Here is a 20,326-nt window from a genome sequence, read left to right as displayed (position 1 = left end):
TGGGGTCCGTGGTATTCTTTGGGAATCCACTTCATCCATTCATTTTTTTCATCCAATTTAAGGCTAAGCCCAATATTGAAGCGTATCCAAAGATCAGGTGGCCCCAAACTCCATATTTAGTGGCTGATCTATCAATGGGGTTAATTTTACAATGATCTGAGGGCTTCAATTCAACGTGGACGGTTGAATTTGGATTTCTAGGCATGGTACAAAATTTCACATCGATCAGATCATGGGGACCATGTGATCTGAAGTTCAAGGCCTAGGGTAATGGCATCTTCATAATTAGTGTTGATATGAGAGTTTTTGGAAATCCAAGGGTTCTATACAGTTGCTGGCACGTTTCTAAGTAATTCTTATAAAGGGAGTTACATCTAAATCCTCATGGAAAAAGAGTTATTCGTCTATTCATTTAAAAGAAGGTATGACGTCAGATTGCATGATGGACAGTCTTGTCACAAAATCAATAGTCAGATGGCTTGATCTATGAATATAGATCATTCCCAACAGTTAGGTTAGCGTTAGGCAAGGATGTAAGGCTAGGTTAGATAGATTGGTATTGTACCCATGTACATAATAGTTTAAACCTTAAGGTAACGCTCGAGAACTTTCAATACTTGGTATTAAAAAGTTCGGGGCGTTACAGTTTGCATGTCATTACACAGCTACCTAAGCATCAAAATCTACAAACTTCAAAGCCATTGTAAGCCTTCATCCATGTTTTCTAAGCTCCTAATGTGGTTTCTCCTCATGAGACTTGTAGCTTCTGAAGGAGACGTTGATTTCATTTATAACGGATTTCATGGAGCTAATTTGAACTTGGACAGCGTGACAGAGATCACATCCAATGGCCTCCTGCTGCTCACCAATTCCACACGTCAAAAGGGCCATGCCGTCTACCCCATACCCCTTCACTTCAAACCTTCACATGGTAAAACCCAATCTTTCTGTACAAATTTCGCCTTTGTGATCGTGCCCAAGTATCCGAATGTGAGTAGCTTTAGACTGCATGTCAGACCAAACTGATTGGTGCATATGGCCTCTTGACCGTTCAGGAATGTTCTCCGTCAAGACCGGATGGATGGTTTGCAGATCCTCTGGGCAAACCTTCGACTGGGCCAAGCGGATTTAGCATCGGAACATCCCCCTCAAGGTATCAATTTTTCTGTGGAGACTCTTCCTGTGGGCTATCCCCACGGATGATAGGATTCAGTCGCGCGGGATTAGCCTCGCCTCCAAGTGTATCTGCTACGACCGTATGCCATCTAGCCACTCATCTAATGAGTCACCATGATGAATGCATTCCAAGAAAATCAGGACATTCCAGCATGTTTATTACACTAAAGTAATTAAAAAAATCTATATTTTAGACCCAATTGCCTCTGTTTTCGTCACTACATTCCACTAGTATATTCGTTGCCGAGCACTTTTTTTTTTTGTGTAACCAAATATATTTTTTTTTTTTCAAAATTTTCATATCTTCATTTCATTGAGAACAAGTAGATACAGAAGAGGCCATTCGGACAGGGCCTAAGACAAAAGGATAGGCTCTATCTATCATATCCTATATAAAGAATATTTATGAGTTTCCCTTATGGAGCTCAACCCAACTTTATTAAGTAACATCCGACCCTTAACTAGGTGAGAGAGATTTGAAGTGTCCCGGAATAAACTACACAATAACCTTGAGCTCCCTTCCTTGGCCAGCCCATCAGCTGGCCCATTCATCTCCCTAGGAATATGAGAGAAACAAAAGGAACCCCTACTTCCAAGCCTTCTAATCCTATCCAACCAATACTTCCAAATCCATGCGGGGTTGGAGTTGCCCTTAATACAGTCTATCAACCATTTGGAATCGATATTAGCCATTTAGAATCGGATTCAACATATACATTGCTGATCCTGAGATTAACAACCAACTCCATACCTTTAAATAAAGCCCGCATTTCAGCCATGTTGTTGGGCACATTACCATACCCAGAGGAAAACACAAAGACCAAATTGTTATGGCTGTCCCTGCATATGCCACCACCCCTTATGGGCCCTGGGTTGGCAAGCACCGACCCATCCACATTTAGCTTAAAGAAGCCCTCTCTGGGCTTGGTCCATCTCACCACGGAGAGAACAATGGGGAGAAGGAGAGGCGAGAAGGTTGCTCGACCACAACGCCAAACGAGGAGGGAAGCAAGGTCTGGGGCGCGGCGTGGAACAGGTTTTCCACCCACCAATTCACTCTATGGAGAATAGCTAGGATAGAGATCGAACGATCGTCGAATCGGCCTCATTTCTGGCCCTGCAGATTTCCTAAAGATAGAAAAGAGGAGAAAGCCGAATGATGGCTAAACTGCCACTACTAGAAAGAGGTCATTGCCACCACTAGTGAAGTCAGGCCTGGATGGATTGGTGACCGAACAAAGGGATTCTAAAAGAATCTGCAAGATGTTTCCATACCTTAGCTGCCAATTGGCCTTCCAGGAACAGATGGGACGTCGATTCAAGTAAAAGGTCGGAACTCATATCCAAATTGCATCACATACACTTAGAAGCCATGTGGATTCCCTTGGACTGGATGTTAACGTCAACTGGGACAACCCCTAGTAGAAGTCTCCACATAAATGTGGAAATTTTAGGTGGAACCTTGGGGTGCCACACCCATTTTGACCATAATTTCTTCATCCCATTGTTGTTAATCACGCTCCAGGCAGACTTAACAGAAAAACAGCCAAAGAGGTCAAAGGGCCAGATACAACGATTATCACCTTATGAGCAGCAAAATCCGCCTTGTTGGATATGGCTCCTGATCCTTTCTAGAAGAGCAGAAGGAAGCTCTGATTTGGACCAACTAGCTTGGCTTGTTGGCTGGACTTGCACCTTGCATGCATGGTCCAATCAATTTTCAAGCGAGCTTGGGATCAAGTTCTTTTTGCCCAACCCAGCCCAGCTTGGCCCCACCTGGCTATGTGTGTGTGTGTGTGTGCATGCGCGATATATATATATATACTGCAAATATGTCATTCGAATCCTCGTATAGTCAACCCATCCAGCTTGAAAATAGACTCTTTATGCATATGTGGCCCACATGATCGATGGATGTATGATGAACATTCAAGTAGGAAATAGGGACTTTATCATTTTTGGGACAGACCAAGTTAGGCCCAACCCAACTAATTTTTTAAGATTAGGCCAGCAGTGATAGGGTCTGTAAGATTATCTAGATGCGAAAATCCCTGAGATCTGTTGTGCATAGGACATAGAGTTCTAGGGTTCGGATGGCTTACCTAACTAAGACGCCATAGATGCTAGATAAGAATACTAGAATATCAATATTGTAATCTTCCTCTCCTTCACACCAATATACAGAATAATGTTGAGGGTCAAATACTACATATTAGACCCCAATTATTTCCTGGATTTACAAGCATGATGCCGGTTAATGACCTGATTTAATCATATTTGTGATGCAGAGTATGTTTATGAGCATGAGCTAGAAAGGATGTTAAAAGCATGGATTTAAAGCTCAGGCATTACCAAGGGCAAAGGACGGACTCCAGGGGACAAAGATCGAAGAAATTACACGCCAGGGGTCCGAGAAAATTGAGAAACTGAAGCTCAAGTGGCCTGAAAGTCAGCTAGATTACAAGATCACAAAGTTTCTACCATCCTCTTGGTTCGAAACTTCATACATGGCCTGAGGACCATAAATTAACCGTACACGTCGAAAATCAGCCATTGGATCTTTTTGAAAATGTCCCAATGGACAGATCAGCCCACAACTTATCAATCTGGGGCCCGCCTGATATCTTGAAATACTTCAATTTTGGTGTCAATCATTTAAATCATTTGGCAACCAGGTTGGACGGAGATGATCTCTCATATACATCAGCATGGGACCCACATGTGCATTGCACATGTACAGCATGGGTGCACCAGGCGTGCACGGAAACTCCAGGACGGTCAAACCGTCCTGGACTCGAACTCTTTCACAAACAGAGAAGGAAAGAATCTCTATTTTTCTTTCACGCGCAGCCGACCGCGGGAAGTAGTAGTGGGCCACCATCATCATGGATTTAGATGATCCACACCGTTCATTCGTCCAGTGGGGTAGCTATAACCCTCATCTAAGTGACCTTTTGGCCCCATGCAGATGCAAACACGAAGATCAATGCACAACATAGAATGAACGGTGAATTGAGTGAGTACAATGGGCCGCACAAGAACCTACGAAAACTACTCCTCCTCGACTGTTTTTTTGCCAGTATTTCAATGAACAGTGTGGATTTCTCCATAACTATCAAGGTGGGGCCCACCGACCATCACAGAAAGATCCGCAAAGCTCTGTTTCGCGAAAGAGCTTGCAGTTTTCCTTTGTGGGCCACCACCGTACACCAACGGTATAATCCGGACCATCCTTAAGGAGCTCATGGGCCCTCTAATCCAAGCCTAGGTGACAGCCAGCGTCCGCAAGTTTCGGACGCTGCCCCAGCTTTTATGGCCCATTGAATGATCTTGATGGTGATTGGTTGAAAGATCGACACCGTCCAAACTGTTGGGAGGGAAATTTAGACTCTTCCTAAGTTGACGGAATGCCCGGACGTGATCGCATGCTAGTCCAAATCTCATCCAAACACAAACCAGTTTCGCGGTTTTGCTGCGACAGAAAACGCTGCTGTGCGGAAGAAATTCCGGCTTTTCTCAGCGCAAGCAAGGTCGGTTCCCTGCAACCGACCTCCCCACCATCTTCTCTGCTTATAAAAGAAAGAGAAGAGAGAGAACCGGGGGATTTTTTTTGGCAGGGACGTGAGAAGCCGTGAACAAAGGAAAGACAGGAACGTGAGGGCTGGACGTGGCTTGGGATTAGCAGCGTGTGGAGGTGGCGGTCTGGGCTTTGAAGAAAGAAGAGATCAGCACGTGAGCTGGGCTTTCTGCTATACGTGGCTGGAGGGATTCAAGCTGCTGGCAACGTGTGGAGGACGGAAGAAAAGAAGACAAAGAGAGAAGATGGGAGAGAAAAGATAAGAAGTTTTTCTTATTTTTCTTTTATTTTTTCGTTTTCTCTTTCTTTTTATTTGCTTTGAGTCCAAGCCATTCATGTCTGGCTAAACCTCTTAGCTAGGGCTAAGAGGTGAAGCCTGTAGCGAGATGGGAGATTTTACTGTGTGCCTTTAATTCATAAACTGAATTTGATACAGTTGATTATTAAAGGAATATTTTTCTTAGTCTTTTATGGTCTGTTGTCACTGAAATTACAATGGGTTTGCAATGGCTTTGAGTATTTCTTTCCCTTTTTATGTTTATGAAGTCAGGAACCCCTGTTGTTCATCATTGTCCAATGGGCATGGTAGGATGACAGTACCCTTCCTGATCCTCATACACTGTTGGTTGGTTGGTAATTAGTTTAATTCTGTTGTTTACTTTGTCTCTTGGGCATAGCTTGGTGATGGAATCCATTCTAATTCATATACCTTTCACCTCTTGAAAACTATATCAAAGGAAGTCTAGTTAAATTCCATGATTTTTGAAGCAGGCATAATTTCTCCCTGATCTCTACAAGTGGATCCTCTGAATCCCTAGTTTCCTTCCTCTGAATTACTTAAGTTTTAGATAATTATTTCATAAATTATTCCCTAAATTCTATTTGATTTAGATCGCATCTTAGACTAGTTCCATTTTTACCTAGTTTCAGGAAACGTACAAGTTTCAGTCCCTGTGGATTCGACCTCGGTCTTACCGAGTTTATTACTACATCACAACCCTATACTTGGGGAGTGAACAAATAATAGATGGGACTTAGGTTTTGTCGTTGTGTAGAATCAGCGACCCAACTCTCTCTTATATAGAAACTATGGAGATGAGAGTTCATCATAACTCTCTCTCCCACTGCTCCACATTGTTGTGTCCTAGTTTAACTCAAACAGCCACTCCACCCCATACGCACTTTTATGCAGAGTATCTGCGTAAATCACATAGAAGTAGGGTCCACTGGTTTACATGATCACACTGTCCAACCGTTTGATCATTCTATACTGTTGATCAATAAGGCCCACCTTATAGAGTTATTACAGGGTCATGATGGGCTTGGGGTGGACTGCCATGGATTTAAGTGTCGTCTGGCATATGCTTAGGTTCAAACCCAGCCATTGCTACCCCTGCATGGTTGCAAGATTTTAGTAGATTTTTTTGATACGATGATCCTAGTTGTTAATCATTGGATAAGAGAATTACAGGGAATGATCAATACACTTGAACGAATGATTCAAATGGTAATTCCCATATGTTTGAGCTGTGTGAGGCTCACCCATGATGTTTATGTGGAATCTAAACAGTGGATCTATTGTACCTTCTTTTTTTCTGAGAAAGTGGGCTCATGCCACAATTTCATTAAACACAAAATATACAGCTCTTCGGGTGGGCCCCGACAAAGGGGGGGGGGCACACCTATCATGTAGCTAAAAGGCCTAGAAAGATAGAGAAAAGTCTTAAGATTTCTCCCTAATGGCACCTAAACCAATTTTGTCTAGCTTGATTAGACCTCTAATATCAGCAGGGAGATCTAATATTGAGTTGAAGGAGGAGAATCTTTGAGAGTTGCTCCCAAGACGAGCCAGAGCATCCGCCGGGCCATTCATCTCCCGTGGGATGTGACGAAAGGAGAAGATCCTACATGACATGAGAGAATGGATTCTCTTAAGCCATTGGATCCACACCGAGTTTGTGTTGGTTTTCCCCCCAATTAGATCTATAACAAAGCGAGAATCCGATTCCACTTCAACCTTAGAGAAGCCAAGGGTAAGACAAGAAAAGAGCCCATTCCATACCGCATGGAGCTCTGCCCTGTTACTGGACCCATCACCATAACCCATAGAGAAAGCGAAAAGAAAGTTCCCTTCAAAACTCCTGCAGAGTCCTCCACCACCCGAAGGACCCGAATTACCATGCGCCAACCCGTCCAAGTTAAGCTTGACCCAGTCCTAGCTCTTTCGATTTCCCCCACCTGACGATATCGAATCTAGGCCTGTGAACGGCCCTAGTCGAACCTAGGCAAAGGGAATCCAACCACCAATTTACTCGGGCTATAATGCCCACGCTAGAGGCTGTCTTACCTCCCATCTTGGATGCATTTCTCACCCTCCAAATCTCCCATTGAAGCAAGCATGGCGCAATCTTTCGACGAGTCATGATCCTGTCTCCCATATCTGCAAACCACCACCGATTAAGCTGAGCCTCTATGGAGTGCGCTTGAAGAGGAGGGAGCACAAATATGGTCCCAAAGTGATTCCAAACTAAGGTTGCTAACCCCCCTTGAAGGAATAGATGAGATAAGGACTCATGCGCAGAGGGGGATGCAGGATCCTCACCGCACCAGACGAATTTAGAAGCCAGGTTCACACCTTTGGCTTGAATTCTGACATCCACAGCAATGGCTCCATGGATCAATCTCCAAACAAAGGTAGCAATCTTCGGCAGAAGTTTCCCATGCCATACCTCCTTGGCCCAACTTCTTTGAATCTCTGGACCGACAGGAATCGCGAGCCGACTTGATAGTAAACAAACCTGAAGGGTCGAGGGGCTAGAGACAAGTATTTGGCTCATCCGACGAAGAAAATCCCCCCAAAAAGATGATGTTAATGATCGGCTGAGGAAGGAAAGAAAAAACCGAAGGAGGCAACGACCCATTATTGCCAATCAAATCTCTAACTTGAAGACCCTGGAGAGAAATAGGAATTTCAGAATCAACTTGGTCAGCAAGGGGCCCTAGCCCAGTCCAGTTCTGGTCCTAAAGGCTGATCTCTCCTTAACCAATCTGCCATTGGAGAATTTCCTTAAGGAGAAGAAACAAGGTCTTAATATTAGACCATAATGGGGAGACAATCCGACGCCCATTGTTGTGCACATCCGATCTGAAATCTTGAGGATGTTTAGCCCTCATCAGCTTTGCCCAAAGGCACTCAGGCTTCCCTACTCTAGCAATCCAAGCTAGCTTCATCCTCATTGCCCTCATGGATTCCTTAGGCGGAGTGATTCTTAGAGCACCTTCACAGACCGGTCTACAGACTTTCCGCCAGCTAACCCAATGAAGCTTCTTCTTCCCATCAGCCCATCCCCACAGGAAGTTGGCGAAATGTTTTTCCAAGCTGTCAAGAACTGCCACTGGGACCAAAGATGCTGCAAGAATGTGGATTGGGATGCTATTTAGAACATGAATAATCAAAACCACTCTACCTGCTTGGGATAAAAATCTGGCTTTCCACCGTTTGATTTTGCTGACAATCTTGTCTAGAAGGAATAGAAAGTCTGATTTTTTTTTTTAACTTGCCCACTTTGATAGGAACACCTAGGTACTTCATAGTAGCTGAAGCTTTAGGAAACCCCGGGAGATTTTCCATGTGCCTGATTTTGCTGGTAGCCCACTTACTTGAACAAATGAAAGAGCTCTTGCTATAATTGATTTTTTGCCCCGACGCGATTTGGAAGGCTGAAAGGAAATTTAGAGCACCTTGGGCAGACGATCTCCTTCCATTTAGAAAAAGAAGGGTGTCATCTGCAAAGAAAAAATGGGAAATAACCAGACAGCCCTACTTGAGGTGGAAAGGCTGGCAAATTCCTCTTGCAAAGATGTCCTTGAAGCCTCTACTCAATACTTCAGCAGCAATGATGAAAAGGCCCAACGATATCGGGTCTCCCTGGCGGAGGCCTCTGGATGAATTAAAATAACCTGTTGCTTCTCCGTTTAGTAGAACTGAGAGCCAACTATTCTGCCAACAATTTTCCACTAAGGATATCCACCTCTTGCTGAAGCTGATCAATCTGCTCAACACTGACTTCAAGAACCCCCACTCAACTCTGTCTTATGCCTTCTCCATGTCGAGCTTCAAGATGATATTGTCACCCCTGACTTTTCTGTTAATATCTTTGAGGAATTCCTGAGCTGGAATCGCATTCTCTACTATGGATCTGCCTCAAATGAAAGCCCCCCGTTCAGCTGAGATGATATTTGGTAGAACTAGCCCGAGCCTGGTTGCTAAGATTTTAGAGAATACCTTATAGATGCAGTTACATAGGCTAATCGAGCGATATTCTGCGAAGGAGGAAGCCGAATTAGATTTTGGAACTAGGCAGATTAGAGTAGAGGTGAATGCTTTAGGGATGTCTCCACCTTGGAAGAAATATTCAGCTACTTTTACAATGTCCTGCCCAATAATAGACCAGCAGGTCGAGAAGAAACTGGCCGAAAATCCGTCCGGGCCAGGAGCCCCATCTTTCGGAAGTGAAGAGACCACTTGAAGGACCTCTTGCTGCGAAGGGGGGTCAATCAGCATGGCATTCTCCTCTCTTGTAACCAGGTGGGGAACGGAAGAGAGGATGGTTGGGTCGAGGGGAGAATTTGCCCCTTTGAATGCATTTTGAAAGTAAGAGACTGCTGCCTCCTTAAGAGCTTGTTGGCCCTCAATGACGTTACCATCCTCCAACATAATAGACTCGATTTCTGCTTTCCTTATTCTTTCTTGAGCCATCTTGTGAAAGAATTTAGTGTTTCGGTCGCCTTCATTTAGCCATGAGTTTCTAGCTTTTTGTTTCCAATAGACCTCTTCCAATAGCTCCACTTTTGCTAATTTCTGCCTAGCCAAAGCCAACTCATTGGAGAGGTTCAAACCCAACTAGTTTTGCATCTTCTCTTCCACTTCTTCCACTTCTCTCTGCTGACTTCAGTTGCTGAAAGATGTTCCTAAACACTTCTCGATTCCAGATTTTTAAGGCTCTCTTTACACTCCAAAGTTTGAGCTGAAGATTGATCATTGGCTGAGGGGATAACTGCCCCTCCCAGGCGTCTCTTACAACTTGCTGGAAGGAATCATGGAAGGTCCACATTCTTTGAAATCTAAAAGGTAAGGCACTTAAGGACTGCTCCCGTGGGAAGTCTAGAAGTAGGGGAGAGTGGTCAGAGCTGACCCTAGGGAGGTGTTCCACTCTAAACCGCCAAAAAAGAATGGCCCAGTTATCATTAATTAAGGCTCTATCCAGCCTTGCCCACGATCTAGCCGCCCCTGATCTATTGTTGCACCAGGTGTATCGGTTGCTCGAGAAGCCCGCATCACGTAGTACCGAGTTATCAACAGCTTCTGCAAATTTTAACAAGCTCGGATCCGAGTTTCTCCTATTCCCCAATCTGTCTGCAGCTTCAAGCACAGCATTGAAGTCCCCACAGACTGCCCACGATCCCTGCATATTTCTGCTGATGTCTATAATGTCTTCCCATAAAGATCTTCTAGTCACTCGCCCACAACTAGCATATACTATGGATAGAGTAATTGGATCCTGATTAACCTGCAATGAAAGGCTTAAAGAGAGCATTTGGTTAGAGGAATGCAGGACATTTACATTGACCTGATTGTTGTAGAAGACCCATATTTTTTCCCCATCTGCCACATTGGAAGAAGAAGAGTGGTAGCCGAGCTTGAGCCCAATGCCCACTCTTCTGTCCTCCCTAAGCATTGGCTCTAGGATAGCCACAAGGCATGGATTGGAACTTCTGATAATTCTTCTAGCCGCCCTAATTGTTAGGGTATTTCCAACCCCTCGGGCGTTCCATACAAGGACTTTAACCATCTATCACACAACCTAAATTTATGGCCCTCCTCTTTAGAGGTCTTAATCTACTTTGCCAGTCCCCATTTCCCAATTCTGTCGGCACATGTCTTGTTTGATTGGTTTTAGATGCCTTGTCATTTCTGATTATGGTCACGTTGGAATTGGCATCTTTTTCCTTGTCTTGGTATCCTTTGGAAGGGTCTACTAGGACCCGCTCTCGAGTCTTTAGGAGCGGGACCGGCCTCTCCTGGACTTCAGAGGAATCGCCCTCCTGGTGAGTAGGGGCTGAAAGCTTTGTTTCCCTGTCTCGAAATACCCTACATTCCTGCATTTCAGAGGAGCAGTTTCGGATCTCCACTTCTTGGTCCTTTAAGGTCGCCTCTCTCGTGAAATATGGGGATAGATCCACCTGTAACTCGACTTTGTTAAATTCCTGTTTACGTTGGGTATTCTAGGGGCCCTGAGAGGGTATGTCTGGGCACTCAACCATCTCATCTGCTTGCAATGAAACGAGCCTGTTTGTTTGGGTAGATGGAGTTTGTCCTTGAGGGGAGCATCTGTTAGACATGGTTCGAATCCTGTTACTTTCATCTGGTTCAAATCCTTGAGGGCTAGCGCACTCAGGCGGAATCCAGGCGCATAGTTCCCAGCCTGAGTACCTGTCGGTATGCCTAGCTTCTCCCTTGGGAGTAGAGTATTGCTCTCCTGCTTCTTCGGTAGCACATCCCATTCCTGCACTAGCGTTGTGCCCTGCTGTGGAATTGCTATCGCCTCCAGTTATGACCATGATCTGTTTTCTATCTTCATCCGCACCAGGTCTCTGCTCAGAGATCACGACTTCTTTGGTTGGGGCATTTTGTCGAGCAGTTGGAGGGAGGTCCGAAGAGCAGTTTTTGACTCTACTCGGGCCTCTCCCGAATTTTCTGTGGACCCAATCCTTTGTGGATTCATTGGCTGGGCCCTCTTTCTCTGTCATATGATACTCCTTATCTCCAGGGTCAGGATCCGTTTCAAGTTGCATATGGATCGGGAAAACAGTTTCTCCGACCCGCAATTTCAAAATCTGCTTGAGATTAACTCCAACCCTGAGAATAACCCGAATTCTGGCATACATTTGGAATAAGCCCAACTTGCTAATAGGATCAATCTGAATGGTCTTCCTAAAGTAGTTGCCTAGGTCTAGAATGACAGATTCTAGCCAGGCGTGGGGAGGAACCCCAAATAGCCTTATCCAGTTTCCTTCTCTCACCTCTGCATCATTTGGGGACCAAGGGTACAGACTCTCCAACCCCATTTGGATATGAAGATCCCCATCTTGCGTGAAATCGTTAAACTCCTCTTCTGAGATTTGAGAACAATCAAGAATTTAGTGCTTGAGATTCTCACCACATCAATAGCAGAGGCCTTGAACTTGAACTCCCTGATTGCTTCTGTTAGCCTAACGATTGAAACCGATTGGTCTGAGGAGACTCCAACAAGACCCAGCTTAAGCTGTTCTAGCTTGGCGGCTACTGCGTTCTCATCCGCCACTGTGATGAGGTCCTTGTCTTTTTCAGTAGGTGGCATATCTCCTTTATAGGTTTGGGGATATTGATACCCTTTACCATTCATGAGGACTTCCACGTAGGATCCTGGGAGATTGGGGAAGCGGGCTGGTTGTTGTTTCATAACTCCTGGCGGAGCATCTTGTTTGGGAACTCTAGATCTGGCCGGTTTGACTAAAGCAATCCTACCATCAATCTGTTGTCCATCCAGCATACCCATGGCCGCTCTCGCATCTGCCTTATATTGGAATCGAATGAATGCATAACCCCTCGGCCGTCTTGAATCTGGGAAGGTAGGGATGAAGACATCTGAGACTTTCTCATACCTTTGAAAGATGGTTTGCAGATCTTGCTGAGAGCAATCGAATGGCAGGTTCCCTGCAAACACACTGAATCCTTCAGATCTGGTACCTGGAATCCGGTCTGTTGGTCTCCTTCTGTGTGTCGATCTACCTCCGCTTGTGGTTTTCGAGCGTCTCGGAATGTCAGATCTAGGGCGTGAGGTCACCCTAACGCCTCTGTCCCTGGATGGAGCCCTAGGTTTGCTATTCATTCCTACCCTCCTCGTTGCAATCTGATCGACATCACAACTTCCTTCCTGTTGTACCTTCTCATGCTCACTGTACATCTCAAGAATTATCTTGATCCAAAGTCGGGTGGGACACACCATAGGGAGAAATGCACAATCACAAATAAAGCCTGTATTGGCCCAACTAAAATTTGAAAGCTTGATTTTCCGTCTGTCCTTTTATCCCTGTGGGTTCTCCCGATGAATGACTTAGATGATATACACGATAAGGTGAATACAACATTCGATATGGAAGACCGTTGGTGCCCCCTCGAGTTATTGGTGTAAGAAATGATGTGATGAGGTTGATCACCGTCTTCCTCGAAGGATAATCACTCAAGTCAGAAATAAAAACATAAATAAAAGAATAAAATTACAACCCTTTAAATAAAGAAATCAAATCTAAGAATGGAGCTTTAGACTTAGAATCCAACTCAAACATCCTGAAAACATAACTTATTATAAACAGTAAACTTAACTTTATTAAAAACATAACTTAACAGTAAATAATAAATTTACAGCATCAATTCCTATTATACTCCACGAAATGACGTGGTTTAAAAATCCAGCCTGACCAGTCCCATCAGTCTAGGGTAGTTGGTAGCCGGGGGAAGCGGATTGGCCGTTGTACCCCTTACCAGCTATATAGCTGGTTTGCGTCAGCAAGTTATGTGGATCCTATCCTGAGATATGTGTTGTATCCAAACTGCCCATCCATTTTGCCAGCTCCTCTTAATGCTTGAGCCGAAAAATAAGGCAAATCTAAATACCAAATGGACCATGCTGAAAAAAACGGTGGAGGATTGAACATCCACCATTGAAACCTTTTTGGAGTCACAGAAGTTTCGGATCAATATGATATTTGTTTTTCCTCTTCATCCATGTATTTTTTACCTTATTAATAGATTGGATGAAAAATAAATGTTATGGTGGGCCCCATATATTTTTTAACAGTGAAAATCATTATCCTCACTGCGATTTTTGGTGTGGTCCATTTGAGATTTGGATATGATTCATTTTTTGTCTAATTTTCTAAAATGATCTCAAAAAATGGATGAACAATATGGATATAATAAATGTATCATTGTGAGGCCCATATAACTTTGATCTTATTTGAATGGTTCGTACAATTCAGAGCTCGAGGAGTGTCGCGCTCATCTTTGCACCTCATGTATCGACACTAGCTATATAGCGTGGTACACCAGCCAATCCACTTATATACGCGGGGTAGCTTCCTTCGGATGGAAATGGAGTCAATCTGTTTCTCAGGAAATCGATTGGCTACTCCCCCTACCACCAACCCCGTGGCTGGTGTTCGGTGATCTATGGGCCCCACCATGATGTATGTATTTCATCCATAACATTCATCCATTTTTACAGATTATTTTAAAGCTTGATCCGGTGTAGGTACATGTCGTGTGAAGACAAGGCCCCTTGAGCTCCAAGTTGTACTAACGGTCCAAAGGAAATCAAAGTAACATAAGCCTCACAATGATGTATTTATTATATCCAAACCCTTCATCCATTTTCTGAGATCATTTTATAGGACGAGCCCAAAAATGATTCATATCCAACGATCAAGTGGATCACACACAAATAAAAGTGGGACAATAATTCTCACCGTTAAAGCATTCATATGGCCCACCATAACATTTATTTTCCATCCAATCTGTTCATAAGGTCACACAGAACTGGATGAAGAGAAAAAACAAATATTATATTGATCTGAAACTTCCGTGACTCCCAAAAGAGTTTCAATGGTAGACGTTCAATCCCCGACTGCTTTTTGCAGTGTGGTCCATTTGATCCTTGGATGTCTTAATTTTTGTCTCAAACCTTACGAAGAGTTGGCCAAATGAAAGGACGGTCGGGATATAACATATGTCTCATAATGGGACCCACGGTTCTTGGTGATAGCACTCCAGCCAATCCGCTTCCATAAAATGTTCCTCTGCACACATCATGGCTTGTGCCACAGCCTTCATGCGGCAATATAAGCGCTAGGGATGTGATCTAGACTGCCCATGTCGTGGGCCCTCAGTGTAAGTAGATCAAACGGAAAATCTACTCCATTCAAATGCATCCGATTCAATGGTTTACATTTAAAAGTTTCCCTTGATGGACGATCTAGATGACCGTTATCTACATCGCCAAGGGTAGGTGGGACACTTCAGATAACTGCTCCTTCACCGATATCTTCCAGACGTTACGTTCTTCATTTATGATGACAGGTATCCCGTCCTATATTTTCAAGACTTAATGTTGAATTATCAACGTGGTTTCATGGCTCATGTGAATTAAAAGCTGTACTCTGGATGGTTGTGATATTTCATAGACATGCACTCTCAATTTTAAAACATGGGATATAAAAAACCAAACCAAACCGTTCAATTCCTAGAATTCACGGTATCAAAATCACAACAGGCAGCTTGAATGGGTTGGTTTTCTACCTGGACGAATGGTGGGCATCTAGTGTAAGGTTGAAATGAAAATATTCAACGGTATCAGTTCTACAAACATATATCATATAATCCGAAAATCACATTCCCTATTAAATCAAGTAAAATCTGTTGCCTACTTGTAACGATCTTTGCACAGTTCAAACGGTATAAATTTTTTATGTCTGATAAATTTACCAATATCATGTGCATGCGTATCAACCGTCACGACTGCCAGAGTATCAAATAACTAACGACTCATCTGGCTTGCCACTCAACCAATGTTGACTTGCCAGCGCAGGGGCACGGCTTCTACGGACGCGGATTGCGTCCTACCCCCGCTGTCTCCAGCTGGGAACGGGCAGAAGCTTTGAGTCGCCGACGTGATGTATGGGTCTAATCCACACCGTCCATCAGATATTTCGTATCATTTTAGAACATTTAACCAAAAATGAGACTGATCCAAGGCTCAAGTGGACCACACCACAGGAAGCAGCGGTGATAATGATTCTCACTGTTGAAAATCTTATATGGTCCACCTTGATGTTTACTTACCATCCAACTTATTCATAAAGTTACATATACATGGATGAAGAGACAAAAAATAAAAATAAATAAAAAATCAACTCCATCCAAAACTTCCGTGGCCTCCAAGAAGCTTTCAACGGCAAGAGTTTAATCCCCATTGTGTTGTCCACTTGAGCCTTGGATCTACCTCATTTTTTGGTTTATTACCTAAAATGATATGAAAAAAATGGATCGATGGTGTGGATAAGATCCATGCATCATAGTGGCCACTCAAAGCTCTTGCTTGTTCCCGGCTGGAGGCAGGGGAAGCGGATTGGCTAGTGTACAACACACTAGCTATATAGCTGATGTATTAACCTAAGCAAGTTTTGTGGGTCCCATCACGCGGTATGTGTTATATCCAAACCGTCCATCTAATTGACGAAATTGTCTTAATGCTAGAGCCAAAAAATAAGACAACTCTAAATATCAAGTGGCTACAATTAAATCCCTTTGGGGTCATAGAATTTTCGGATCAATATGAAATTTTCTTTTACTATTCATCCACGTATTTGTGACCTTATTAACATATTAAATGGAAGATAAACGTTATGGTGGGCCCTACGAAGTTTTTAACGGTGAAAATCATTATCCTCGCTGCTATTTTTGGTATGGTCCATTTGAGTCTTGGATATAATTCATTTTTTGTCTAATGCTATAAAATGATCTCGAAAAATGGATGAACATTATGAATTTAATAAATACATTATTATGAGGCCTATGTAACTTTGATCTCCTTTGAATCGTTTGTACAACTTGTAGCTTGAGGAGCGTGGAAAACAACATGTATCTACACCAGCATAATGTATCTTGGTGCAGATACGTGTCGCTTGAAAAAGAGGGCCACGCTCTTTGAGCTTAGAGTTGTACGGACGGTTCAAAGGAGATCAAAGTATACAGTTGGTGTAGATACGTGTGGCTTGAAAACGAGCACCAATGCTCCTCAAGCTTCAAGTTGTACGAACAGTTCAAAGGAGATTAAAGCTACATGGCCCCATAGTGATGTATTTATTATATATACACCGTTCATCTATTTTTAAAAATCATTTTAGAGCATAATCCAAAAAATGAATCATATCCAAAGATCATCTGGACCACACCATGCACAAACAGTAGTGCAAATAATGATTTTCACCATTAAAAAATTCCTAGGGCCCACTATAACGTTTATTTTCCATCAAATCTATTCATAAGATCACAGAGACCTGAATGAAGAGGAAAAAAAAATTTCATATTGATCCAAAACTTCTGAGACCCCAAAAAGAGTATTGATGGTAGATGTTCAACCGTCACATACTTTATAATCAAACCCACGTAACTTGCTGGCGTCAATATACCTGCTGTATAGATGGTGTGAGGTACACCAGCCAATCCGCTTCCCCGGCTCTACGATCCCACAGTCTAGGGTTTTGATGGGATGCGGATCCCGGCAATGTAGCTACCACGCGGGATGTCATTTTCAATATATGGATCGCACGCATATCCGAGATCCGGATCATTCATCCGGAAGTGTGTGCTGTGGAACTGTTTTGGACAAGAAAATAATTTCTCTCCGCAGAAGGGAAAATAACACTTGTGTGAGAAAAATTGGATGTTAGGAAAAAGTCCAACGGTCCAATTCAATCACACATATATGTGGCTCCATTGATCAGCGTACTGCCCTGATTTATTTTTTTATTTTTTATTTTTTTTTATGTGGCATGTATACGGTGGGCAGTACGGTGGGCAGTACCTAATGAATGGTCCAGATCAATGATCATCCGTGTGCCATTCAACGTTATAGTGGACTCCTACTTTTCCTGCCGCTCCCTCCCTCCTGCGATTAGAGGCTCTTCTCTCCTTGATAAGGCTAATCTGAGTTGGCTGAGGGCTTCTAAACCTAGGACGGGTGTTGATCCTTTCGTTTCGGGCTGCTTTCGTGACGGTTTGGTTTGTTTTTGCCCCGCCGTCCATCTGGACCTGCCTTTGCCCCTGCCGGCTCCGCCTTTCTTTTTTGGTCGGTTCTGCTTTTGTTTGGCTCGGCCCCTTCCTTTTGTTAGGGCCTGCCCGTATGTTTGTATCCTTTGCTCGTCCATTTATTTATGAATGTATCAGTTGGTTAAAAAAAAGAAACAAAAAAAAGAAAAAAAAGAAAAAAGTCACTGCCTAATGAGATCGATCATACGTGTGCCATCCAAGGTGGGAAATGACAAACCAACCATCTCTCTCTTGTAGAGAGCTACCAAAGCATCAAAGTCTACGAAACTTCGAAGCCATTGTTACCTTTCAGCCATGTTTAGAAAGCTCCTACTGTGGTTTCTCCTCATGAAATATGCAGCTCACAAAGGCGACGGCAGCGATTTCATTTACAATGGATTTCGTGGTGCTAACATAAGCTTAGACGGAGCGGCAGAGATCACATCCCATGGTCTCCTGATTCTCACCAATTCTGCACAACAAAAGGGCCACGCTTGCTACCCCATTCCTCTTCACTTCAAACCTTCATACGGTAAAAATCAATCTTTCTCTACCAATTTCGTCTTTGCGATCGTGCCCAAGTATCGGAATGTGAGTAGCTTTGGGGCCGCCTTCGTGATCTCACCCTCAAAAGAGTTCCCAGTAGGTCAAGTGGGTCAGTACATGGGCATCTTCAATCCAACGAACAACGGAAATTTGTCGAATCACATTGCTGCCATTGAGCTTGACACAGTCCTTAATCCAGAATTTGGTGATATCAATGGCAACCATGTCGGAGTCGACATCAATGGCTTAGATTCCATCACATCCGCTCCTGCAGCTTACTTCAGTAATATGAGCGGCAGGTTTAAGAATCTAAGCCTTATAAGTGGAGAACCGATGCATGTTTGGGTAGAATACAATGGTGTCCAAAACCAACTCAATGTAACATTATCTCCTATCGACTTACCTAAACCTGATCTTCCACTCTTATCATCCATGGTGGATCTTTCATCGATCATGTTAGACGACATGTATATTGGTTTTTCTTCATCAACCATGTCAGTTCCATCATCTAGTTACATCTTGGGATGGAGCTTTAAGATGAACGGTCAAGCTCCGGCCCTTGATTCCTCGCGCCTTCCTAAACTTCCACGGATAGGACCCAAAAAGAAATCGGAGCTTTTAACAATTGGGTTGCCAGTAATTGTGCTATTTTCCACCTTAACAGCTATCTCAGCTGTTGGTCTCATCGTGAGAAGGAAGATCAAGTTCGCTGAAATACTAGAGGAATGGGAACACCAATATGGGACCCACCGGTTCTCGTACAAGGATCTATTCATGGCCACTAAAGGCTTCACAGACAAAGAGCTCCTGGGGGTCGGAGGTTTTGGGAGGGTTTACCGAGGAGTTTTATCGGCCTCAAAGATGGAAGTGGCTGTGAAGAGAGTCTCTCATGAATCTCGACAAGGGATGCGTGAATTCATATCTGAGATCATGAGCCTGGGTCGCCTTCGTCACCGGAACTTGGTGCAACTTCTCGGCTACTGCCGGAGAAAGAGAGAGCTCCTACTGGTCTATGATTTCATGCCCAATGGAAGCTTAGACAAGTCCCTCTTTGATCATCCAAATTCGATGCTGACATGGAGTCAACGGTTTGGGATAATCAAAGGAGTAGCCTCAGCGCTTCTATACTTGCACGAGGAATGGGAGCAGGTGGTTCTTCACAGAGACATCAAAGCCAGCAATGTTTTATTAGATAACGAGATGAACGGTAGATTAGGCGACTTCGGCCTTGCCAGATTGTACGATCATGGGACTGATCCACAGACGACCCACATGGTGGGGACCTTCGGATATCTTGCACCGGAGCTGACTAGGACTGGGAAGGCCAGCACAAGCACTGACGTGTTCGCATTCGGAGCTTTCATGCTCGAGGTTGCTTGCGGGAAGAGGCCCATCGATCCCCAATCGTCGGCGGATGAAGTGATCTTAGTCCAATGGGTGTGGGAATGCTGGAGGAGAGGGACAATTCTGGCGGCAGCGGATCCGAAACTGTTACTTGACTATGTGATGGAGGAGATGGAGTTGGTGCTGAAGCTTGGATTACTATGCTCGCATCGGTTTTCAGCCGCAAGGCCGAGCATGCGGCAAATAATGCAGTTTTTGGACCAAGATGTACCTTTACCCGAGCTCTCATCCGATGGTCTGGGTGCGGCGATCCTGTCAGTGGGCCATTATAAAGGGTCCGATGATCTACGCGTGTCATATACTTCTTCGGAACAGGGGCTTGCAAGCACATCATCTGTGACAGGGTCGGTACTCTCCGGTGGTCGTTGATGGACGATGGTAAGGTGTTACACAGTGTTGTATTCTCATTTTGGCATGAATATATTACATCTTATATATATACACACACACACACACACACCTTACAGTGTTGTGAGTTTTCAATGTTTTAACGAATCCGTATCACTACTGGAAGGAAACGGCCGATTGCCTGTGACCCCGGGCGCAGAGATATTCCTGTGCCCGGGCCTGTGTGGAGCCCACAGAGATGTCCGTGGCAAATCCACTCCGTCCATCTGTTTGGAAAGACTAGGACAGGTGGTTAAAATCATGAGTTGGTATGGCTCTATGTAGAACTCTAGATAACCGCAGAAGCGCGCGGAGTTCCGTATTACAAA

The 20,326-nt window shown here is 44.0% G+C and overlaps 1 protein-coding gene across 1 annotated transcript; it reads left to right on the top strand.

The window, feature by feature from the left end:
* The first annotated feature begins 17,878 nt into the window (after positions 1 to 17,878).
* On the top strand, positions 17,879 to 20,055 carry LOC131243792 (L-type lectin-domain containing receptor kinase SIT2-like). The gene has a single exon (XM_058243372.1). It carries the CDS (start codon positions 17,976 to 17,978, stop codon positions 19,977 to 19,979), a length of 2,004 nt encoding a protein of 667 aa, XP_058099355.1. The 5' UTR covers positions 17,879 to 17,975; the 3' UTR covers positions 19,980 to 20,055.
* The last annotated feature ends 271 nt before the right edge of the window (positions 20,056 to 20,326 follow it).

Source organism: Magnolia sinica, chromosome 4, assembly GCF_029962835.1.
Source record: "Magnolia sinica isolate HGM2019 chromosome 4, MsV1, whole genome shotgun sequence".
Lineage (NCBI taxonomy): Eukaryota > Viridiplantae > Streptophyta > Magnoliopsida > Magnoliales > Magnoliaceae > Magnolia > Magnolia sinica.
Note: the sequence above shows the minus strand (reverse complement) of the source record. Positions and strands in the feature narration are given on the sequence as shown.

Bases quoted from the DNA above. Each gene is read 5' to 3' on its own strand.
- LOC131243792 (XM_058243372.1), top strand. From the start codon at position 17,976: ATGTTTAGAAAGCTCCTACTGTGGTTTCTCCTCATGAAATATGCAGCT.